Source organism: Lolium perenne, chromosome 6 (genome assembly GCF_019359855.2).
Source record: "Lolium perenne isolate Kyuss_39 chromosome 6, Kyuss_2.0, whole genome shotgun sequence".
In the NCBI taxonomy this organism is placed as follows: Eukaryota; Viridiplantae; Streptophyta; class Magnoliopsida; order Poales; family Poaceae; genus Lolium; species Lolium perenne.
The window spans coordinates 211,612,607-211,631,704 of NC_067249.2; the positions used below are offsets into that span (position 1 = coordinate 211,612,607).

General features: G+C 44.3%; 2 protein-coding genes across 3 annotated transcripts; one reads left to right on the forward strand and one right to left on the reverse strand.

Annotated features, from left to right (window-relative positions):
* The first annotated feature begins 5,327 nt into the window (after positions 1-5,327).
* LOC127306201 (probable RNA-dependent RNA polymerase 1) lies at positions 5,328-12,918 on the forward strand. 2 transcript variants are annotated; one of them, XM_051336827.2, is made up of 6 exons: positions 5,328-5,590; positions 6,644-6,857; positions 7,899-8,444; positions 9,289-11,135; positions 11,458-11,608; positions 11,838-12,918. In XM_051336827.2, the coding sequence occupies exons 3-6, from the start codon at positions 7,917-7,919 to the stop codon at positions 12,672-12,674; spliced, it is 3,363 nt and encodes a 1,120-aa protein (XP_051192787.1). In that variant the 5' UTR covers positions 5,328-5,590; positions 6,644-6,857; positions 7,899-7,916; the 3' UTR covers positions 12,675-12,918. The 2 variants fall into 2 exon arrangements, with proteins under 2 accessions (XP_051192787.1, XP_051192786.1); XM_051336826.2 differs by lacking the exon at positions 6,644-6,857.
* Positions 12,882-18,623, reverse strand: LOC127306202 (MACPF domain-containing protein At1g14780). Its single transcript, XM_051336828.2, has 8 exons — positions 18,108-18,623; positions 16,687-16,928; positions 16,068-16,266; positions 15,877-15,960; positions 15,596-15,779; positions 15,248-15,417; positions 13,967-14,031; positions 12,882-13,879 (listed from the first exon to the last, which is right to left on the reverse strand). Exons 1-8 carry the CDS (start codon positions 18,345-18,347, stop codon positions 13,186-13,188), a joined length of 1,878 nt encoding a protein of 625 aa, XP_051192788.1. The 5' UTR covers positions 18,348-18,623; the 3' UTR covers positions 12,882-13,185.
* Positions 18,624-19,098: the final 475 nt, after the last annotated feature.

Genomic DNA, 19,098 nt, shown 5'->3' on the forward strand with positions numbered 1-19,098 from the left:
CGCCAAAGCTCTGACTCTCTACAAGATTATATCTCGCTTCGCCGCCGGCATACTCCTCCACAGCGTAGCCTTGATCGTGTTGGCTGTCCACCCACACGATCCGCTCCCCGCCGCCCTCGCCACCGACGGATCTGCTTCACCGCCGACCTCGCCACCGACGGATCTGCTTCACCGCCGACCTCGCCACCAACGGATCTGCTTCACCGCCGACCTCATCCACAGCGTAGCAATCAACGCCTTTCCTGTCGACGCACCGGATCCTCTCCAACGGAACCGTGTCTACTTCACCGCGCCCTCCACGAAGCCGATCTATTCCACCGACTACCTCGGCGCAGCGGCTGTATCAACTTCACCGAATCCCTTGCCAGCCAACCAGATCTGCTTCACTAACGCCCGCTTCTCTATCGAAACAGGGTCGACTCATCGTCTCCCGCGTTCGCCACCGCTGGAATGCAAGTTGCCGCCCCCGTCCACCCCGCCGCAGCTTGGTTAGTACGCTGGCCCGTTAGATCGCGGTGTTTCTTTAGCCATGTTTTGTGTAGTTATTTGCAGATCTCATATGCCATTAAATTTCTTGATGTGTTACTTCGCATGAAGTTCGTTTAAATATTGTACAGTACCAAAGCATTATCCGGTCGCTACCATCCTGTTCATTCTAAGAGTCGACACTGTGTGCATCCACATATTTATAGGGGACCCATTCATTTGCTGCCAACTGTTTTTGTCTTGCATGCTATTCCTTTTATAGTCATGCTATGGGCATTTCCAATCTGGTTGTTCTTATACCACGTCATTAGCTCACCGCTAGCCGCTAGCTGTTTTCTCGTGTCTGCTATTCTTTTATCGCTTTTATAATCATGCTATGTGCATTTCCAATCTGCTTGCTCTTATACCTCGTCTTTAGCTTATAGCTATTTTTCCATGAATGCTCCTCATGCACGACTTGTATAGTTATTGCTGCGTGCATGTCTGGTCTTTGTATTATCGTAGACTAACTTGTCAATGTTATTTTTCCTAGGGATTGATCATGCGAACCACTTATTAGAATATCCAACATTAACAGTGGGGACGCTAGGGAAGGTTGGAATCTGAGTTCTTGGTTGGTAACTTTGGCAGTTTACTTCCGTTATTATCTATAACCTATATGCATTGTTCCTTATGCAAGAGATAAACACTTGGAACCCTGCCATAGCAATGCCATCCATGCTTTACTATGTTTCTGCCTATTTGATATGCTTGTCTTGGAGCAACTGCGAAGGTGATTTGAACCTGACATTTGGTCATTCTTAATGCCAGTTTACTTTATGTGGAAAACCTTGGCATTACCCTACTCTAAATCTGAATGTCTGAAATTCGTATCTCATGCAAAGCAACATCTAGTTGGTTTTAATCTGATATCTGGTAAATATTGGCTTATTCATTTGGCAGCTCAAGTTTTTTGTTATTTGAAACCAGCTGACTTGGTCTTAAATGTGATATCTAAACACAGATTAAGGACAATGGAGCAGGAGGATTGGCATTTCACTTGATGGCTGAACCTAAAATGACAGGCATGTCGACCACGACTAGTGCACGCAAGAGAAGGACCTGCGATGAGCCAAGATGTTCTGCTACATGCTGTTATTTGATCTCTACATTGCGTAATACATGTTTGAATAGTTAATTGTTGTAACTATTTTTGCAATATTACCAGAATGCAGTTTTAGTGAAGCAGTCATCATTAGAAGAGATAGTCGCCAAAGCGACCCTGTGCAACATTATGATGTAAGTCTGCTTAGTACAAGTTCCATACATTGTCTTATTTATGCAACTTGTTATTATCTTATATCTACATTGCATAATAAATGTTTGAATAGTTCACTGTTGTAACTATGTTTGCAATATTACTAGAATGCAATGTAATGAAGAAGTCCTTAGTAGAAGATAGAGCGCAAAAAAGGTTAAGCGTGAGCCTATGCAACGATATAATGTAAGTCTGCGCTTAGTACTTGTGACTATCTAATATCGACAATGCTTAATACATGTTTGCATAGTTCATCGTTTAACTCTTTTTGCATTATTATCAGAATGCAGTTCTGATGAAGCAATCTTCATTAGAAGAGAGGCCCACAAAAAGTTATGATCTTTGTTCTGATGCATCCTCTCATAGCCGTCAACCTAGACCATTCTTTTCATCAAACAAAGGAACATCTCAAGGCTGTACTTTATAAAAGACATGGTATTGTCGCTTTAAGGTCTCAGTCGATATGTTGACCAAGAGTACACAAGATTCAATCAAGGCGATTGCCAAATGTCAACGTGTTATTGATGATGCTAATAGAAGTCCTCAATGATTCTATGTAATTTTTTTATTTGGGCACATTAATTGCCTTGTAATTTTCCTAGTTATTTTATTTGTGTATGTAATTGTGTGTATCATTGATATCAGATTTTAGGCTCATGAAATTTAATGCAAGTTGACTAGTCAAACAACCAGGGCCCTATAACAGATTGGGCCGGCCCATTAACAGTAGTGTGGGACCCACTTTCATTTTGGGCCGGCTCACTTACTTACCGGCTGTTAACAGAAAGTGGGACCCACCTGTGCTTTTGGCCCGGCCCACTGTCTTGTTGGGCCGGCCCACTTGCTACATGATGGACCCCACATACTAAATGGGTCGGCCCTTTAAGAGGAAAGTGGGACCCACCTGCGTTTTTGGCCCGGCCCACTAGCGTGTTGGGCCGGCCCACTTGCTATATGGTGGACCCCACATACTAAATGGTCCGGCCCTTTAACTGGAAAGTGGGACCCACCTGTGCTTTTGGCCCGGCACACTATCTTGTTGGGCCGGCCCACTTGCTATATGATGGACCCCACATACTAAATGGGCCGGCCCTTTAACTGGAAAGTGGGACCCACATGGGTTTTTGGCCCGGCCCACTATCTTGTTGGGCCGGCCCATTTGCTATATGGTGGACCCCACATACTAAATGGGCTGGCCCATTAACAGGAAAATGGGATCCACCTGTGCTTTTGGCCCGGCCCACTGGCTTGGTGGGCCGGCCCATTTGATCTAATGTGGACCCCACGCACTAAATGGGCTGGCCCGATAGCAGGAAAGTGGGACCGACATGCTAATTGGGCCAGCCCAATAACTTCTTGGGCCGGCCCACTTGCTTTAAGGTGGACTCCACTTGGTAAATGGGCCGGCCCGATAACAGGAAAGTGGGTCCCACATGTTTTGTGGGCCGGCCCTTTTGCCTGTTGACCGGTCAAACGAGTGCATTCGGCCCGGCCCACATGCTTAGTGGGCCGGCCCATTAATCTTTTGACCAGTCAACCTTAGAGGTTAGGCCCGGCCCACGTAACTAATGGACCAGCCCAGCTATATAGTTGACCGGTCAAACTAAGTCAGCTGGTCCGGCCCGCAAACTTAATGGGCCGGCCCGCTTAAGACGTGGCAGGCCTCGTGTGGGCCTACCATCTACCACGGGGTTTCAGCGGTTAACGCCGTTAACTGCCAGTTAACGGCGTCTGCCACGTGTCAGTTTGCATGACATCAGCAGTCAACGGGCTCCCGGAAACACTTCTGCAACGGTCTGATTTTCCATGGCGGAAGGGCGCCCAAGCGCGACGGACCGAAAAAATCGTCGTAGGACTTTGCCTAACGCAGTTTCGACAACAGAACCCATATCGTCGGGTTAGGCCCATAGGCGACAAAAAATACCCCTTAGCGGACGATTTTGAGACGTTATCTATCAGAACTTTTCTTGTAGTGTTTGTTGAAATATCATGTATGGTGTATCCATGTGCTCATCACCCAGGCATGCAATAGGATGCTAGATCCGCCTTAAGTATGCAGGTCTAGTCCATGTACTTCATGTATCGCAGTGCTTGTTTCCTACTCTAAAAAGGAGCCGAGTTGGTCTTAGAGTAGTACACGTGCCTCGGTCGGGCTATGTTCAAAAAACCTTTCGCATTTTTATACGGATTTCTTTACCTTCCTTTTCCATCGAAATTTGCTCTCCGATTTTCTTTATAATTTTCGTTAAATATATATAGTTTCCATGAAATACAATTTTCTTTTTTTGTTTGGCTCTGCATATCCCTCTTTTTGTGGAAATTGGCTGAATCCGTCAAGATTTGCTCTTCCATTTCCTGGTTTTGCGGAAACATGCGGTAAAAATATGTCGGGATTTGCTCTCCCTTTCCTTGATCTACCAAAACGGGCGGTAACTTTTTGTTGGGATTGGTTCTCCCCTTTCCTTGTTTTGCAGAAAGAATTTGCTCTCAGACGTGTCCTTGTTGTGCGGAAACGGGCGGTAATTTCTTGTTGGGATTTGCTCTCATGTTTCATTTCTCATTTCCGTTTAAAATCTTCCAGGTTTGTTCCTTTTTTTCTTCTAAAATAGTATCATTGTTTGTTTCGAAATTGCTAAGTTTCAGCTAGCTGAGACATAGTTTATGTCTCAGTCACGTGCTTCATCGTTGTATTTTGTTTCTGTTTAAAGATTCGTGTTTGCTATTATTTGCAATTTATCTAGACCCGCATTGATACACGCTGATGTAATTCGACTGAGACATAATTTTTTTTTGAAATAACCAATATATTAAGCCAGCAAGCCGTCTTATTAAAAACCTTCCAGCCCCCTTCGGTACCCTGGTAAGAAAAAGAGTGCATCTGGTACTTGCTGCTTTACAAATTTAGTACAGTTACATCGTTTAAGACATCTGTCAAAACAGATGGAGGTGGATCACTATCCCAAATACAGAAAGTATTAGAATCAAAACTTAATCTAGCTTGATTATGCGCCGTCTTATTTGCTTCTCTGGGACAATGCTGAAAAGAGATTCTTCCAATTCTCATGCGACTAGTACTCTTACAACGACACTACTCCCTCTGCCCAAAAATATGTTGCATATAAGTTTTGGTTAAAGTCAAACTTCGTAAAGTTTAATCATATATATTGATAAAAATATAAACATATACAACAAAATAAAAATATTTTTAAAATTATTATGAAATATATATATTCATATTATATTTATTTGACATGGTAGATATTTGTATTATTATCTATATTTTTTTATCAAAGTTTGCATAGTTTAACTTACACGAAAAATTATACACAACATAAAATAGACAGGATGAAGTACAAAAATCAGTTTTTCTTTTCTGCAAGCAGATAAGATACTCCGATGTCAGTAGCGATAGATCCTAGAAATCCAGTGCCAGCATTTGGGTGCAGAATCCACGGACCACGGCGCTTGACTTCTCAGGTCTTCCAGGCCCCACCATGCGGGTTCGTTTGGAGTAAATATTACGTGCACATTGACCGACACTTCCTGAGGTCGTCCGCCCTTTTCCTCCCGCAGAGACCCCAGTCGCCTTCGCCTTGGAGTTGTTGGCCTCCGCGACAAAAGCGTCGATCACTCCTCAACTCCCCCAGACTCCCTCCCCTCCCATCGGCCATCGCCCATCCATCCATCTTCCCCGATCCTCTCCACAGTTCGTTGCACCGGCGGCGGTGGCGGCGAAGGGACGCGACAAACCCAGACCCTGCTGCAACCGGTGCTGCACCGGCGGCGGTTTGATTCCTCGCTTCGCTGGTAAGGAACCCTAACCTGATCCGACGAGTTGCTCCGGCAGTTCGAATCTTTCCGTTTGTGTGTACCTTTTGCAGTTTTGCTGTGACATTGTGCAACTGGAATCCGAATCAGTTGCCCTTAATTGGTTTGCCTCGTCCATAGTCCCATCGGTTCTCCTTTTGCAGCGCGCGCGCGAGATCGATCGGAGCCCCCGTCAAAAAAGAAAAGATCGGTCGCGGAGCAACAAAAATAAATCTGTAGATTAGATCGATCAGAGTTGGTCCGATGGGATTAATTTGGTGCCTAGGTTCGATCGCAACTTAGTTACTACCAAAGTTTTGTGGGGTTCAGCTAAACCCCAGCACCCCACGTTCAGTCCGCGCACGGCTGTGCCAATAATAGAGAGGATGTTGCCCTCCTTTTGCGTTTGTTTCTGGATCGAATAATAAACAGGGTAGTAGGCTGAGAAGCGTAGCTTGTCTAGAGGTTGTGGGGAAATGCACGTCCCTGATTGCGGTGAGATTCTTTGTTCGCTTTATTTCTTTTGTGGTCGTCCTTTTTGCCTGTTATTATTGCTTTATCCGAGCTGCATGTTCGCAAGACCTTTTGATGACGAGGACCCCCTTTTTTTTCCTTGACATGCTATGATTAATAGAATTGTCTCCTGACAACATAGAATTACTGTAGTGTCCTACAAAAGTGGAACCCTAGTGTACCATCAACTTACCAAATTGGTTCTTCAAAAATATACCATGTAAGTAGTTGTCTGATTCACACCAACAATGAGTCTAGCTAACATCAGTACATTTGATGCTTATCTCCAGATCCATTCGTTATTTTCAGTGACCAACAGTTTTTACTTGATTATTATGCGCTGTAACAGAATTTACTTGATTATTCAATTGACATGTTAGTGCTTCACTAGAGCTGTATGTTTGCAAGACCTTGATGAAGGATGATGATGACGTTTGTCTTTTTCCTCGACATGTTTTTATGCTACTGTAATAGAATTTGTCTCCTCACAACAGAGAGTAGTTTTTAATGTTATGTAAAAACCCTTGTATATCAAAACAGCAAAGCTAGCCTATTAAATGCACATCCAAAAGCGTCGATCACTCCTTGAACTCTCCCTTCCTCGCTCGCCCATCCATCTTCTCCAATCCCTGGCGACGGCGCTGTTCTCTTCTTCCTCCACAGTTTGTTACGGCGGGCGACGGCAGCGACGAGACGTGACAAAGCCAGTCCTGCTGCTGCCGGACTGGCGGCGGTTTGATTCCTCGTTTTGCTGGTAAGGAACCCTAGCCTGATCCGATGAGTTGTTCTGCAAGTTCAGATTTTTGTGTTTCCTTTTGCTGTGGCATTGTGCAACCGGAATCAGATTCACTAGCAGTTCGTTGTCGATTTGTTTGCCTCGTCTGTGGTCCCGTTAGGTTCTCCTTTCGCAGCCGCGCGAGATGGATCAGAGTATATATCTTTTTCTTCTGTTGATTAGATTGATCAGAGTTGGTCCGATGGGATATGGTGCCTAGGTAGGTTCGATCCCAACTAATTTACCCAAGTTTCGTGGGGTTCAGCTAAACCCAAGCAACCCACGTTCAGCCCAGCCATGGTTGCCGATAATAGGGGATGCTGCCCTCTTTTCTGCTTTTATTTCTGGATCGAATAAATAGGGTAGGTTGAGAAGCATAGTTTGTGTAGAGGTTGTGGGAATTGTACGTCCTGATTGTTTCTTTCTATTGGTGAAATTCTTTGTTCACTTACTTCTTTTGGTGTCGTCCTTTTTGCCTATTATATTGCTTTACCAAGCCTTCTGTCTGCAAGGCCTTGATGACGAGGACTTTTTTTTAATCTCGACATGTTTACTCTATTGCACTATAATAGAATTATCTCCTGAGAGTAGTTTTTAATTTTATGTAAGAACCCTTGCATACGGAAACAATAAAGTTAGCCTATTTAATGCAAACCCAAAACTGTAGACTCCTACAACAAGGCAACCAAAACAGAGGAAAGCAGAAAACAGAGACCCTTGTATTGTCAACTTACCAAATTGGTTCTTCAAAAAGATAGCATGTAAGTAGTTGCATGATTCACATCCAACAATGAGTCTAGCTAACATCAGTGCATTCAATGCTTATTGGTTATACCAGTATAATAGGATTTGACATGCCATAAACTGTTTACTTCTTTATATTAGTTAAAATACTCAAATAACAGCACACCAAAATAAAACTGCAACCTGATTTCAAAACAAGACCTGCCATGTATGTATAGATCCGTCCATGCTTTTCAATGACTAATTTTTTTTATTGATTATTATGCGCATTTGTAGTTTTGATGCACCATCGCCATGGGTCTCAGGACTATTCAGGTGTTAGGATTTTCTCCAACTGTCAGTGCTGAAGATGTCAAGGATTTGTTGGAAAAAATTGTTGGTTCTGGTAAAGTCTGTGCAGTCAAGCTCAGGCCTCCAAAAAATATCTCTGCAACCTCAAGATCATTTGCGTTTGTTCAGTTCGATTCCGAGGCAGATGCTTCAAAGGTGGACGATTTGGCTCGAAGGAGCGGACTTATGAGTGGAATCTATTATCTGAAGGTACGTCCTGCCGAACGTGACATTATTCCAAGGCCAAGAACTGCGATGTTTAGTCTGCAGGATGCAACACTGCATTTTGGCTGCCTTCTCAAGGAAAGAGTTCTATCTGTTCTGTGGAGCAGCAGAGATGTCTCTGTTGAGTTTGGTTTTGCTATGAAGAAGATTTACTTTTACCTGGACTACAACTCGAAGAGATATAAACTTGAACTTTCCTATGAGAGCATATGGGAGATTCAGCTTCACCGTCCACCTGGGTCACAAAAAAAGTTCCTTTTGATTCAGGTATGTAGCTGCAGAACCAAGCTTATGTATGCTGAAAATGCTTTTCATGATAACATTTTTACTTTTTTAACTTCTTAATTCATTTTACATTTTCTGTTGTTGCGGATTGTGTAGATTACAATATAATTGCAAAAATGTGTCTTCACGTTTTTCCAAGAGTTGAAAGTGTATAGCTCTAGTCTTCACATTAGAACTAATCTATTACTGCCTCTGGCCCTAAATACTTGTCGCAGGTTTAGGCAAATTGTAGGCTAAAATGTGTCTAGATTCATTGAACCTGCAAACCTGCGACAAGTATTTGGGGCCGGAGGGAGTAATAAAGTTTTGAACTTTTCTACATATTACAATGCTTCATACACATGTGTTTTCTTCTGCTTATCAAGCATGTGCCAGAAACAATATGATGGCAATATTTGATTCTGCTGCCTTTTGGTTAATGATCATTTTGCCATGTTTGGAATGGTGGAATCTCATTCAGATTTTGTAGGAATGTAACTTTGCTGGTAATGTTTGCTCCTTCTTTTGTTATATGTACTGGGAAGATGTTTGTCTGTTGTTAAGGGCAGCACAATTATGCTAGTAGTACTTGAGTTTTACATTTAGAGCCCAAATGATGGGATGGATGGGAACATGAACTGCTGTTACATTTAGACCCCAAGATGGGACGGGAACACCAACTGCTAATATACGGTCTCCACTATTTCCCCAGTAATTACATAGCTCTTAGAAATGCCCATCCACCTTTGTAACAATCATAGTTACTTCTATTTGTTTAAATTTTTTGAAAGCTTGGTCATCTATATTTTTTGATAGCCACAATTTGCGGAATGTTGCTGTTTGTCAGGTTCAGGCTGCTCCCAAAATTTACGAACCAAACCTTCGCCGTTCTGGCTCTATGTTTGAAGATCCGTTATTCAACTACTCCAGGGATGATTCAGATGACCAATGGACCAGAACAACTGAGTTTACTCCATCAGCCAGCATTGGGCAATCATATATCCTATGTCTGGAGCTATCACGTCATTGTGATCTCCCGAATATTCGAGAGTACTTTGTTTACTATGAAGAACATAATCATGTTTTTCATTGCCAGGGTGGACATTCATATTCTCAAGGTACTTGCTTTGTTCCAATTGTGAAACCTCATCGTTACATTGATGTGCCCTATGAGATACTCTTCAAGATCAACCATTTGGTTCAGAATGGGACTCTTAGTGGGCCAACACTTGATGAAAACTTCTTCCGTTTGGTCAGCCCTGGATTTGTACATATTGACCATATAAAGCGTGCACTTGAAAAGATGTCATACCAGAAAAAAACTGTTCTGAATCCAACAAATTGGTTATCTGAATACTATACAGTAATCAAGAGATCACGATACGTGTCAACATCGCCAAACATATCTCTGGATGATGAGGGACTGGTTTATGTATACAGGGTGCAAGTTACCCCTGCGAAAGTGTACTTTTATGGTCCTGAGATTAATGTCTCGAACCGTGTTGTACGGCACTATGCTGCTGACTTAGATAACTTCCTTCGGATTTCATTTGTTGATGAGGACTGTGAGAAGCTCCGTTCAACTGATTTATCACCACGCTCTGCTCCAGGAAATAACACAAGGAGAACTGCTCTGTATAACAGAGTTCTTTCAGTCCTTTCAAATGGCATCACTATCGGTGACAAGCATTTTGAGTTCCTAGCCTTTTCTTCAAGCCAGCTCAGAGATAACTCTGCATGGATGTTTGCTTCTCGGCCAGGTTTATCTGCCAGTGACATCAGGGAGTGGATGGGAAACTTCCGTAATATTAGAAATGTTGCAAAGTATGCTGCAAGGCTTGGTCAGTCTTTTAGTTCCTCAACAGAAACCTTGAAAGTGCATAAGTATGAGGTGGAAGAAATTCCAGATATAACAAACGGTACGAAGTATGTATTTTCTGATGGAATTGGGACCATTTCAGCTGATTTTGCAGACGAAGTGTCTATGAAGTGCAAATTGAATCGCTTTACGCCCTCTGCTTTCCAAATAAGGTATGGAGGTTATAAAGGTGTCGTTGCCATTGATCCAAGATCTCCCTGGAAACTTTCTTTAAGAAGAAGCATGTCAAAGTTTCAATCAGACAACATCAAACTAGATGTCCTTGCATACAGTAAGTACCAGCCATGCTTCCTCAATAGGCAGTTAATCACTCTTCTTTCAACACTAGGAGTCAGAGACAACATATTTGAACTGAAGCAACAGGAAGCTGTGAAGCAGTTGAACAGGATTGTAACGGAACCACAAGCTGCTATTGAAGCAATTGAACTAATGCCAATGGGAGAAATTACAAATATTGTTAAAGAAATGCTGTTATGTGGCTACCAGCCTGATCTTGAACCCTATCTTCGTATGCTGCTAGAAACGTTTAGAGCATCAAAGTTGCTAGAATTGAAAACGAAGTCAAGGATATTTATCCCAATGGGTCGATCAATGATGGGATGCTTGGATGAAACCCGAACACTCAATTATGGAGAAGTATTCATTCAAGCTTCTAATAGTGCAAATGACCGTGGAAAGTTCGTTGTAACTGGAAAAGTTGTTGTTGCCAAAAATCCTTGCCTCCACCCAGGTGATGTCCGTATCCTTAAGGCTGTTTATCATCCTGCTCTGGACCATATGGTTAACTGTGTTGTCTTTCCGCAGCAGGGGCCAAGGCAAGTATTTAGTAACTTATTCTCCTATACTTACAAATATGGCATTTTAGCGAAGTCTCATTTCTGTAAATATGTTATGTTCGATAGACCACAACAGAGGAGGAGGATGCAATTTTGTACTCCCTCCGGTTCATATTAATTGACTCTAATATGAATGTATTTAGACACATTTTAGTTCTAGATACATCCATATTGAAGTCAATGAATATGAATCAGAGGGAGTACATCTTAAATTGAAAAACCTTTTGGTAGTAGTTAGGCACTCCTCTTGAAGTTCTTTTTCTTGTTTTGTTTGTCCTTTGCTAACGATATCATCATGCAGGCCTCATCCTAATGAGTGTTCAGGGAGTGATCTTGACGGGGACATATATTTTGTTTCATGGGATCCAGATCTCATCCCAACTCGTATGGTGCAACCAATGGACTACACTCCAGCACCAACAGAAACGTTAGATCATGATGTTATGATGGAGGTATTCTAAGTTTTTAGCCCAGATTATTCATTTTTCATGCCATTTACGTTAAGGGTTCTACATCTGTTGCCATGAACTGTCATGAACTCGTGAATCTGATTCTGAATTTCTTTTGAGTCTGTATCTACCATTTCTGAATCGTCGAGTCAGTTACTTATACTGAAATCTGAAGCACCTTTCAAAAAAAAAAAACTAACACCTGCTCTGGAACTATTCTAATATTGTGCAGGAAGTACACGAGTATTTCGCAAATTACATAGTTAATGAGAGTCTGGGAATCATTGCCAACGCACACGTAGTCCATGCGGATAGGGAATATCTCAAGGCCGAAAGTGGACCGTGCATTAAGCTTGCCGAGCTCTTCTCTATTGCTGTTGATTACCCAAAGACAGGAGTGCCAGCTCAAATTCCGTCCGAACTCCATGTGAGGGAGTATCCAGATTTCATGGAGAAGCTTGACAGATCTACCTATGTATCTAAGGGAGTAATAGGGAAGCTGTATAGAGAAATAAAGAAGCAGAACCCTCATGTAGGGCACTTCACAAAGGACGTGGCAAGGCGGTCCTATGACACTGATTTGATTGTAGATGGTTACGAAGCTTACCTCAAAGAAGCTTTTTCGTGCAAGGAAGAGTATGACTTCAAGTTGGGTAATCTGATGGAGCACTACGGAATAAAAAGCGAGGCTGAGATAATAAGTGGATGCATTCTTAAGATGGCAAAGAATTTTACCAAGAGCAGTGACGCTGCCGATGCTATCAGACATGCTGTGAAACTTTTGAGGAAAGAAGCAAGATCATGGTTCAGTGATGAGAAAGGAGATGGAGACGGTCAGGATGCCTCGTATGCCAAGGCATCCGCTTGGTATCATGTCACCTATCACCCGGAGTTTTGGGGCGTTTACAATGAGGGATATGATCACCGGACCCACCACCTCATCAGCTTCCCATGGTGTGTCTATGACAAGCTCCTGCGCATCAAGCAGAGGAAAAATCTTCTCAGGAAACTGCAGCCTGATATGTTCGCTCTCCAGAATAGCATGAGCCGGAACACGATATTCGGCTGAGTGCTGCCATCAGTTTGCTCCTGTACATAGATTTGAGAACATTTCGATTCTCGTTATCGGTTGAGTGGTATCATCAGGTTTCCTGTTGCTTTTATTATACAGATTTGAACATTTCGATTCTTGTTTTGCAATTATATTTGGTAAACATCAGACATCTGGGTGATGTAAATGTCATAGATGTGTCAAGGAACCTTTGGTCTTGGATTTATAACTACGGTGTGATCTATAACCACACTTCGTGCTATTTGTTTCCTCTTGGCAATAAGTAGACTACATATTTCACACTAATCCTGTGCTTGACAGGTGCTGCAGTAGTTTGATTGTTTGTCTAGGACGAATGAATCTTTTTCTTGCACTACCCAAACAGTGCCTATGGTTTTCATTTACACTCGTTGCACAGCAACATTTACATGATCCAAACAAAAACCAAAACTTCAAAACGGTGTGTTAATTACAGTGGTCAGTTAGCCTTTGGCAGCAGAAGAACTGTACAGAAACTCTGGAACTGTAGTCAAGAGGCCGGGGCGAGCAGGGAGAACTTGACGTGCAGGGAGATCTTGCCCTTGTCGACGTCTAGCCTCGCTCCGGTGATGAGCCAGTACCCGGGGCTGTCCTGCGGGCCCATGGTCACCTGCGACGTGTCCACGAACTTAAGTAGCTTCTGCGCACCCACGGGCACGGGCGGCGCGCCGACGAACAGGCCGGAGTTTATGTTGAGCACCACCGGCGGCGGACCTGGCTGCTTTCGCCCCTCCTTGACGCCACCGCTGCCTGAGCCCGACGACGAAGAAGACCCAGAGAATGGCATGGACAAGAAGCTGGACGACTTGCCCGACGTCCTCGCGGTGCTGCGCGTCCACCTGGACTGCACGACGGCGTAGCCGGGGACCTCGGAGTAGAGCAGCCTAAGGTGCAACACGGTGGTGGAGTCGTGCGCCTTGACGTGCAGCTGCGCGCCGGTGACGATGTACGCTGCGGCGGCCGTGGCGGCACGGCGGTGCTCGGACTGGTGCCACCGGCGGTCGTACTTGACGGGCGCGGTGCATACGTGCGCGTACATCCGCCACAGCACCGGTTCGTAGTATCGGTGGTCGTCGTCGGAGACCGTCTCGGAGCCTCGCCACGACGGCGGCCTGTTGCTGGATCGCTGGACGGCGGCGATGAACGTAGGGGTGGCCGACAGGTGCTCCACGTGGATGCCTAGCCTGATGCACACATGATGTAGTCACTGTGTTAGTCACGATAATCTCGAATTCTTGGAGGATTGTCGATAGTAAGCAAAGCTTGTTTACCGGTTGTTTTTCTTGCCCTCGAGGTGCAGCCTCATCCCCGTGAGCGGCAACATCGGCACAGTCACCTGCATTTACATTTGTACATTTAGTCACTCGACTATATGCATGCGAAAGTGGACTCAAGATCTACGATAGACTTTTTTTCCTCTTAGATATGTTCTTTTGTATCTCTCACACCATACAAATCTGAAATATATATATTTAAAGAATTTCTTTTGAACTTTAAATAATTTAATTAAAATTATAAATGGCACAAAAAATCTGAACTATTTTTTCGCACATTCTAATTGTTACGTTATACTCCCTCCGATTCAAGGAATAAGGCGCCCTCGTTTTACGTTTTTTTTGTTTGATCAAGAATTGCTTCAAATATATAACGATTATTTGTATGAAATTGGTATCATTAGAAAGTATTTTTCAATACGAATCCAACGATACTAATTACATATAATATAATCAAGATTTTGTTGCCCAAATTTTATGGTCAAAGTTCATCTTGGAAGACGCGTGCACCTTATTCCTTGGGACAGAGGTAGTAGTTACTTGCTAAGTTTTAAATCCATATATTATATAGTTTGAGAGATATAAAGAAAAGGTAAAACAAAGTGTGGGTGAGCGGTGACCGGTGAGCACACGTGTTCACTCACAACTTTTTCTTTTTCCCAAGCGCTCCAAGAAGGGACTTGGATCGAATTTCGTTACCAGAGAGATAATGAAACATAGACCAAAACAGCCAAGTATCATCCAGGCGTGATAAAAAAAAAGGCGCCGCCTACACTCACAACTTTTCCTATGCATAAATCTCAGTAGAATGGTTTTTTTTAGCTCAGGCCATATGGAGACCGTATTGAGAACTCAAATTCAAAAGTTTAAAGACAATATGTAGGTTATAAATTTTTAGAACAAAATATGTTGTATTTTAGGCTCAACAAAAATGACAAATCTAGACTTTTGGCATAAGTGAAGAGTAATGAGCAGTACTTTGGCATCTTGATTTTTCATTTTTACCGAGGGCAAAAAATACAATGTATTTCGTTCTGAAAATTTACACGCCTATGGAGTACGACATTGTCTACGTTCAGCTACATTTTCAGAACTTCTTGAAACTTTGAAACCAAAAGTTTTGGAGTTTCAAAAAGAAAGATAAAAGGGGCTACATGTAGCCCGGATACACTTCGGGTTTCCACAAATCTCTGATGCTCTTAATTCGCCAAAAAAAAAAAACTCAGATCTATTTAAAAGAAATCGAGTGGTTGAGAAGGCCTCTGAATTCTGAAATACCTGACTGGAGCTGACATAGAGCTTGGAGCCAAGCAGGCTGAAATGCAGGGACGGGCTGGAGCCCTGTCGGTTGGAGCATGGGCCGAGTGGCAGCTCGCCGAGCACGGGGGCCCACATTCTGTGATGCTGGAAATCCAGGAAGTAGCGCAGGTCAGCCACGGGAGGCTTATCTGTAACAATCATTCGGCAGATCACTCGTCACTTGCTTGTACCAGCACTCGAAAGAAATTTTCTACACTGGACTCAACAGTCAACACAGGCTTTAACTACTATCAATTATGGTTTTAATTATCAATTATGCTTAGACATTAGACAAAGGGAGTTGACATGTATGGTATGGGGACTGACATCTGAGGTAGAGGTTGATTGCGTGGGAGAGGAACCCGGTGCCGGCGACGCCACGGAGCAGGGAGGTAATGGGCACGAGCTTGACGTTGATCACGTCGGGCGCCGCCGGCACCGTGAGGAGCCACTCCGAGTGGCTGCTCACCATCGTGTTCCCTCCGCGCTTCGAGTAGATCACCGTCACTCCCTGCATCCACCGGATAACGAAAACTGAGTAAAAATTCTTACTACTCCGGCCATCACAGCTAACCATGAGATCACCTGTCAATTGATCAATTGGTTACCTCCTTGGATGAGACGAGGGTTGTGATCCCTTGCAGCCGCTGCTGCGCCACCTGCGCGTCGAACACGTTGAACGCCTCCGGCATCTGCACGCCACCAGTCAGAGGTCAGAGCACGTCGACCACGATCTCCTTGACATTTCGATCCATGGAGTTAATGGTGAGCTAGTACGTAGTTAATTGAGGAGTTAAACCTTGAGCTTCGATTTGGACTTGCTGTGGGGAGGCGGCACGGCGCAGGCGCCGCTGAAGAGCTGGTCGCCGAGCTTGTCGAGGTGCCCCCTGATCTCCGACGGCGACAGCGGTGACGACGCGTCCTGCCTCACGTACACCACGTCCTGCCCGCCCATGCTCAGCCCCACGATCACATGCGTCCCGTACTTCTCGATGAAGCTGCGTGCATGCACAAGTCAGTGGCGTTCATCTGCCGGTTTCTCACACACGGCGGCGTCAAATGTGTGCTGTCGGTGTCAGTTCAGTGTCTGAAAACTACGGCTCTGCCTGACAATACAAACCAAAGCAGCTCTGCTGCATGTGTCACCCTCCGGTTTGTCAATGGCGGCATGTTCAGAGCTCGGAGTACCACTTGTACGTTCAACAATTACGGACGGGGCGAAGAAAAAATAGGACATGGAGAAAGGTGTCGTGGCAATAAAATACGTACTGATAGAACAGAATCTCTTAGAAGTTGAGAAGTGCTAACGCATTGCTGTTCTTATTATAGTCGGCAGTAGCAGTATGGACATCCGAACTGCTCTGAACGGGTCCAAGTCGTACGTACGTACGCGCAGGCTGCAAGCACTGAAAAGGTACCTCGCGATGGCGGCGGGGTCCCACGCGGCGGGGACGTCGTCGAGGACGTGTCCGGCGAGGGCGAGCTGGCGGCGGTCGAGGCGGAGGTCGAAGAGGGAGATGAAGTAGCCGTCCATGGCCAGGCATTTCGTGGACGACGCGTCCTGCGCCCAGGAGCCGCTGTCCAGGTCGAAGCACGCGTTGAACTGCCCCGACGGGATTTTCCCTTCCACCGAGCTCCGCTGGTTGAACACCTCCGACATCTGCACAAGAAAACAAGCAGCTGCTCTCATTGGCTGGTGCATTCAGTTTCTTCAGTACTAGCAGTAGTTTTCTTGCTCCAAATATTGCGTTTGATTGATTTTTTTAATGTTTTTCAGTTTACTGGTTTACCTTTCATCCTAAAATAAATGTCCCAAATTTGTCTTAAACATGTTTTAGTGTGTAGATAAATGTGAATCTAGATAAATCTATGACACTTATATTTCGGAATGGAGGGAGTACACATTAATTAAGCTTATCTATGCATTGTGAAAGTCAAACGACGGGCTGTTATGATTCGCGGCGATGTAGTTTATACTTCATACGGGGTGCCATTGTTTTTTGCAGGGAATTTGACTTGGGTTTTCAAAGAAGTTTATAATGGATAATGCAAGGACAGAACAGGGACCACGCTGATCAAATCTACCGAATCTTGTTCTGCCTAATTGATTTTCGCTCCGTGGAAACGTAGAGTATTTGACACCGACAGTGCACCAAAATACGGACAAATATGTTAACTCCCGGAAATGTTTGAAGATATCTTCGATTATTGGTTCAGTTCGTGGGAATCACGTAGGGCCGCGGGGAGGCGGTCAACGTCTGAAAATTTAAACGAGGGATGTAGCTCTACTGGTACTGGTACCTAGCAGTAGCAGCCGTTCACACCAACCGCAGACGCGTTGCGCTTTCCCAGCTCGGACAACTTCCCAGACCTGAGTTGCTCACGAAGCTTCTCCATTCCCGTAATGGGGAATTTAGCCAAGGTTTCAGACAACTTCCGAAACGGTAGATCCCTTGATGAGGTTCAGACAGCCATGCATAGTAGATTAATAGCTTTGGCTTATCTTGTCTGAAGCAAGAAACTAACTTAACCTTTTCTGACTAGGTTCATGGCTTTTGATTTTGCCCCAATTTCTTGTACTTAATCAGCAACACACAGTTTGTACGAAGTTTCAGATACTAGCTTAATATCTAAACAGTATAACCCGTGGTTATGTTCGATCAGAACAGGTAATCTAAACGCCATGTTCTTACTTGAATTCATTGCGTTTCGTTCTCCTCCAATTTCTTGCACACTACTTGGTTAACACCACTAAGAGGAAGCGCAGATGGAACAAACGACTGAACAATATCGATCGCTACAACAAGCAGGTCACGCAGAATGCTATCTATATGCTTACCTTGTTGAACTCGAGCGCGTCGGACTTGAACCGGACGCGGTCGCCCTTGCCGCACTTGACGTCGGCGGGCATGTCGCGGACCACGCCGACCCCTGGCACGGACACAGGCGCCGTCTCGCCGGAGCTCCTGGCCACCACGCTGCCGCCGGAGTCCTTGCAGAACTTGAGCCTCAGGTCGCACGTCATGTCGAAGCCGAGCCCGAGGCAACGCACCGCCTTCTCCGCCGCCGCCACGGCCATCGATGTCGATCCACCGGCAGGTCTTCGCTTCTAGCCTCTATGGCTGCTCTCCTACGCTCCCAGCCATGACTTATCGCTAGCCGGCTGGCTAGCTAGTTGACTATATATATGGCCTCTCCCATTGCTTCTGCCAGGAAGTTGTCCAGAAACTCAAGTCTGAAGGGACACAGTTGTTTAGCAGCTACAGGGATATCAATGAGTTTGTTCTTTGGTGTGAAACTAACTAAGATATGTCACTTTCTCTCTCCAATCAAACGAGAATGATCCACTCTCTCTTATTTTACTTGGAACGAGCTTGGTTCTTGAGGTTTGAATCAGGAGAGATCAGTAGTTTGTTTTATATGTGGAAACACAAATGGGCATGATCAGGACATGTACACTTGGATGTGCCATGATAGTGATAGTTGGAACTAACCAAGTTCTTCTGTTGGGGGTTTAAGGACAGGTTGACCGGAATGTTGGTTTTCTTTTCTTCAGAGCATGAAATATGTATATGAAACACTAAATTTTAAATCCAAATTTGATCCACACATACAGAAATAAAAGGAAGTCCCTATGCCCACTGTGGATCAAAATCTTAACCTTAAATATTTGATTGATGTAGATTGTAAATACACGGGGCAAGAAACCCTAGCCACTATATGAGTGTTAGACTATCGTATATTCGGTTATGAAAAGATAGGATTTGCTGCTTGTTGGGTACTTCAAGTTGATCCCTCCATTGTACCTCTATCCAATAATATCATCCAAT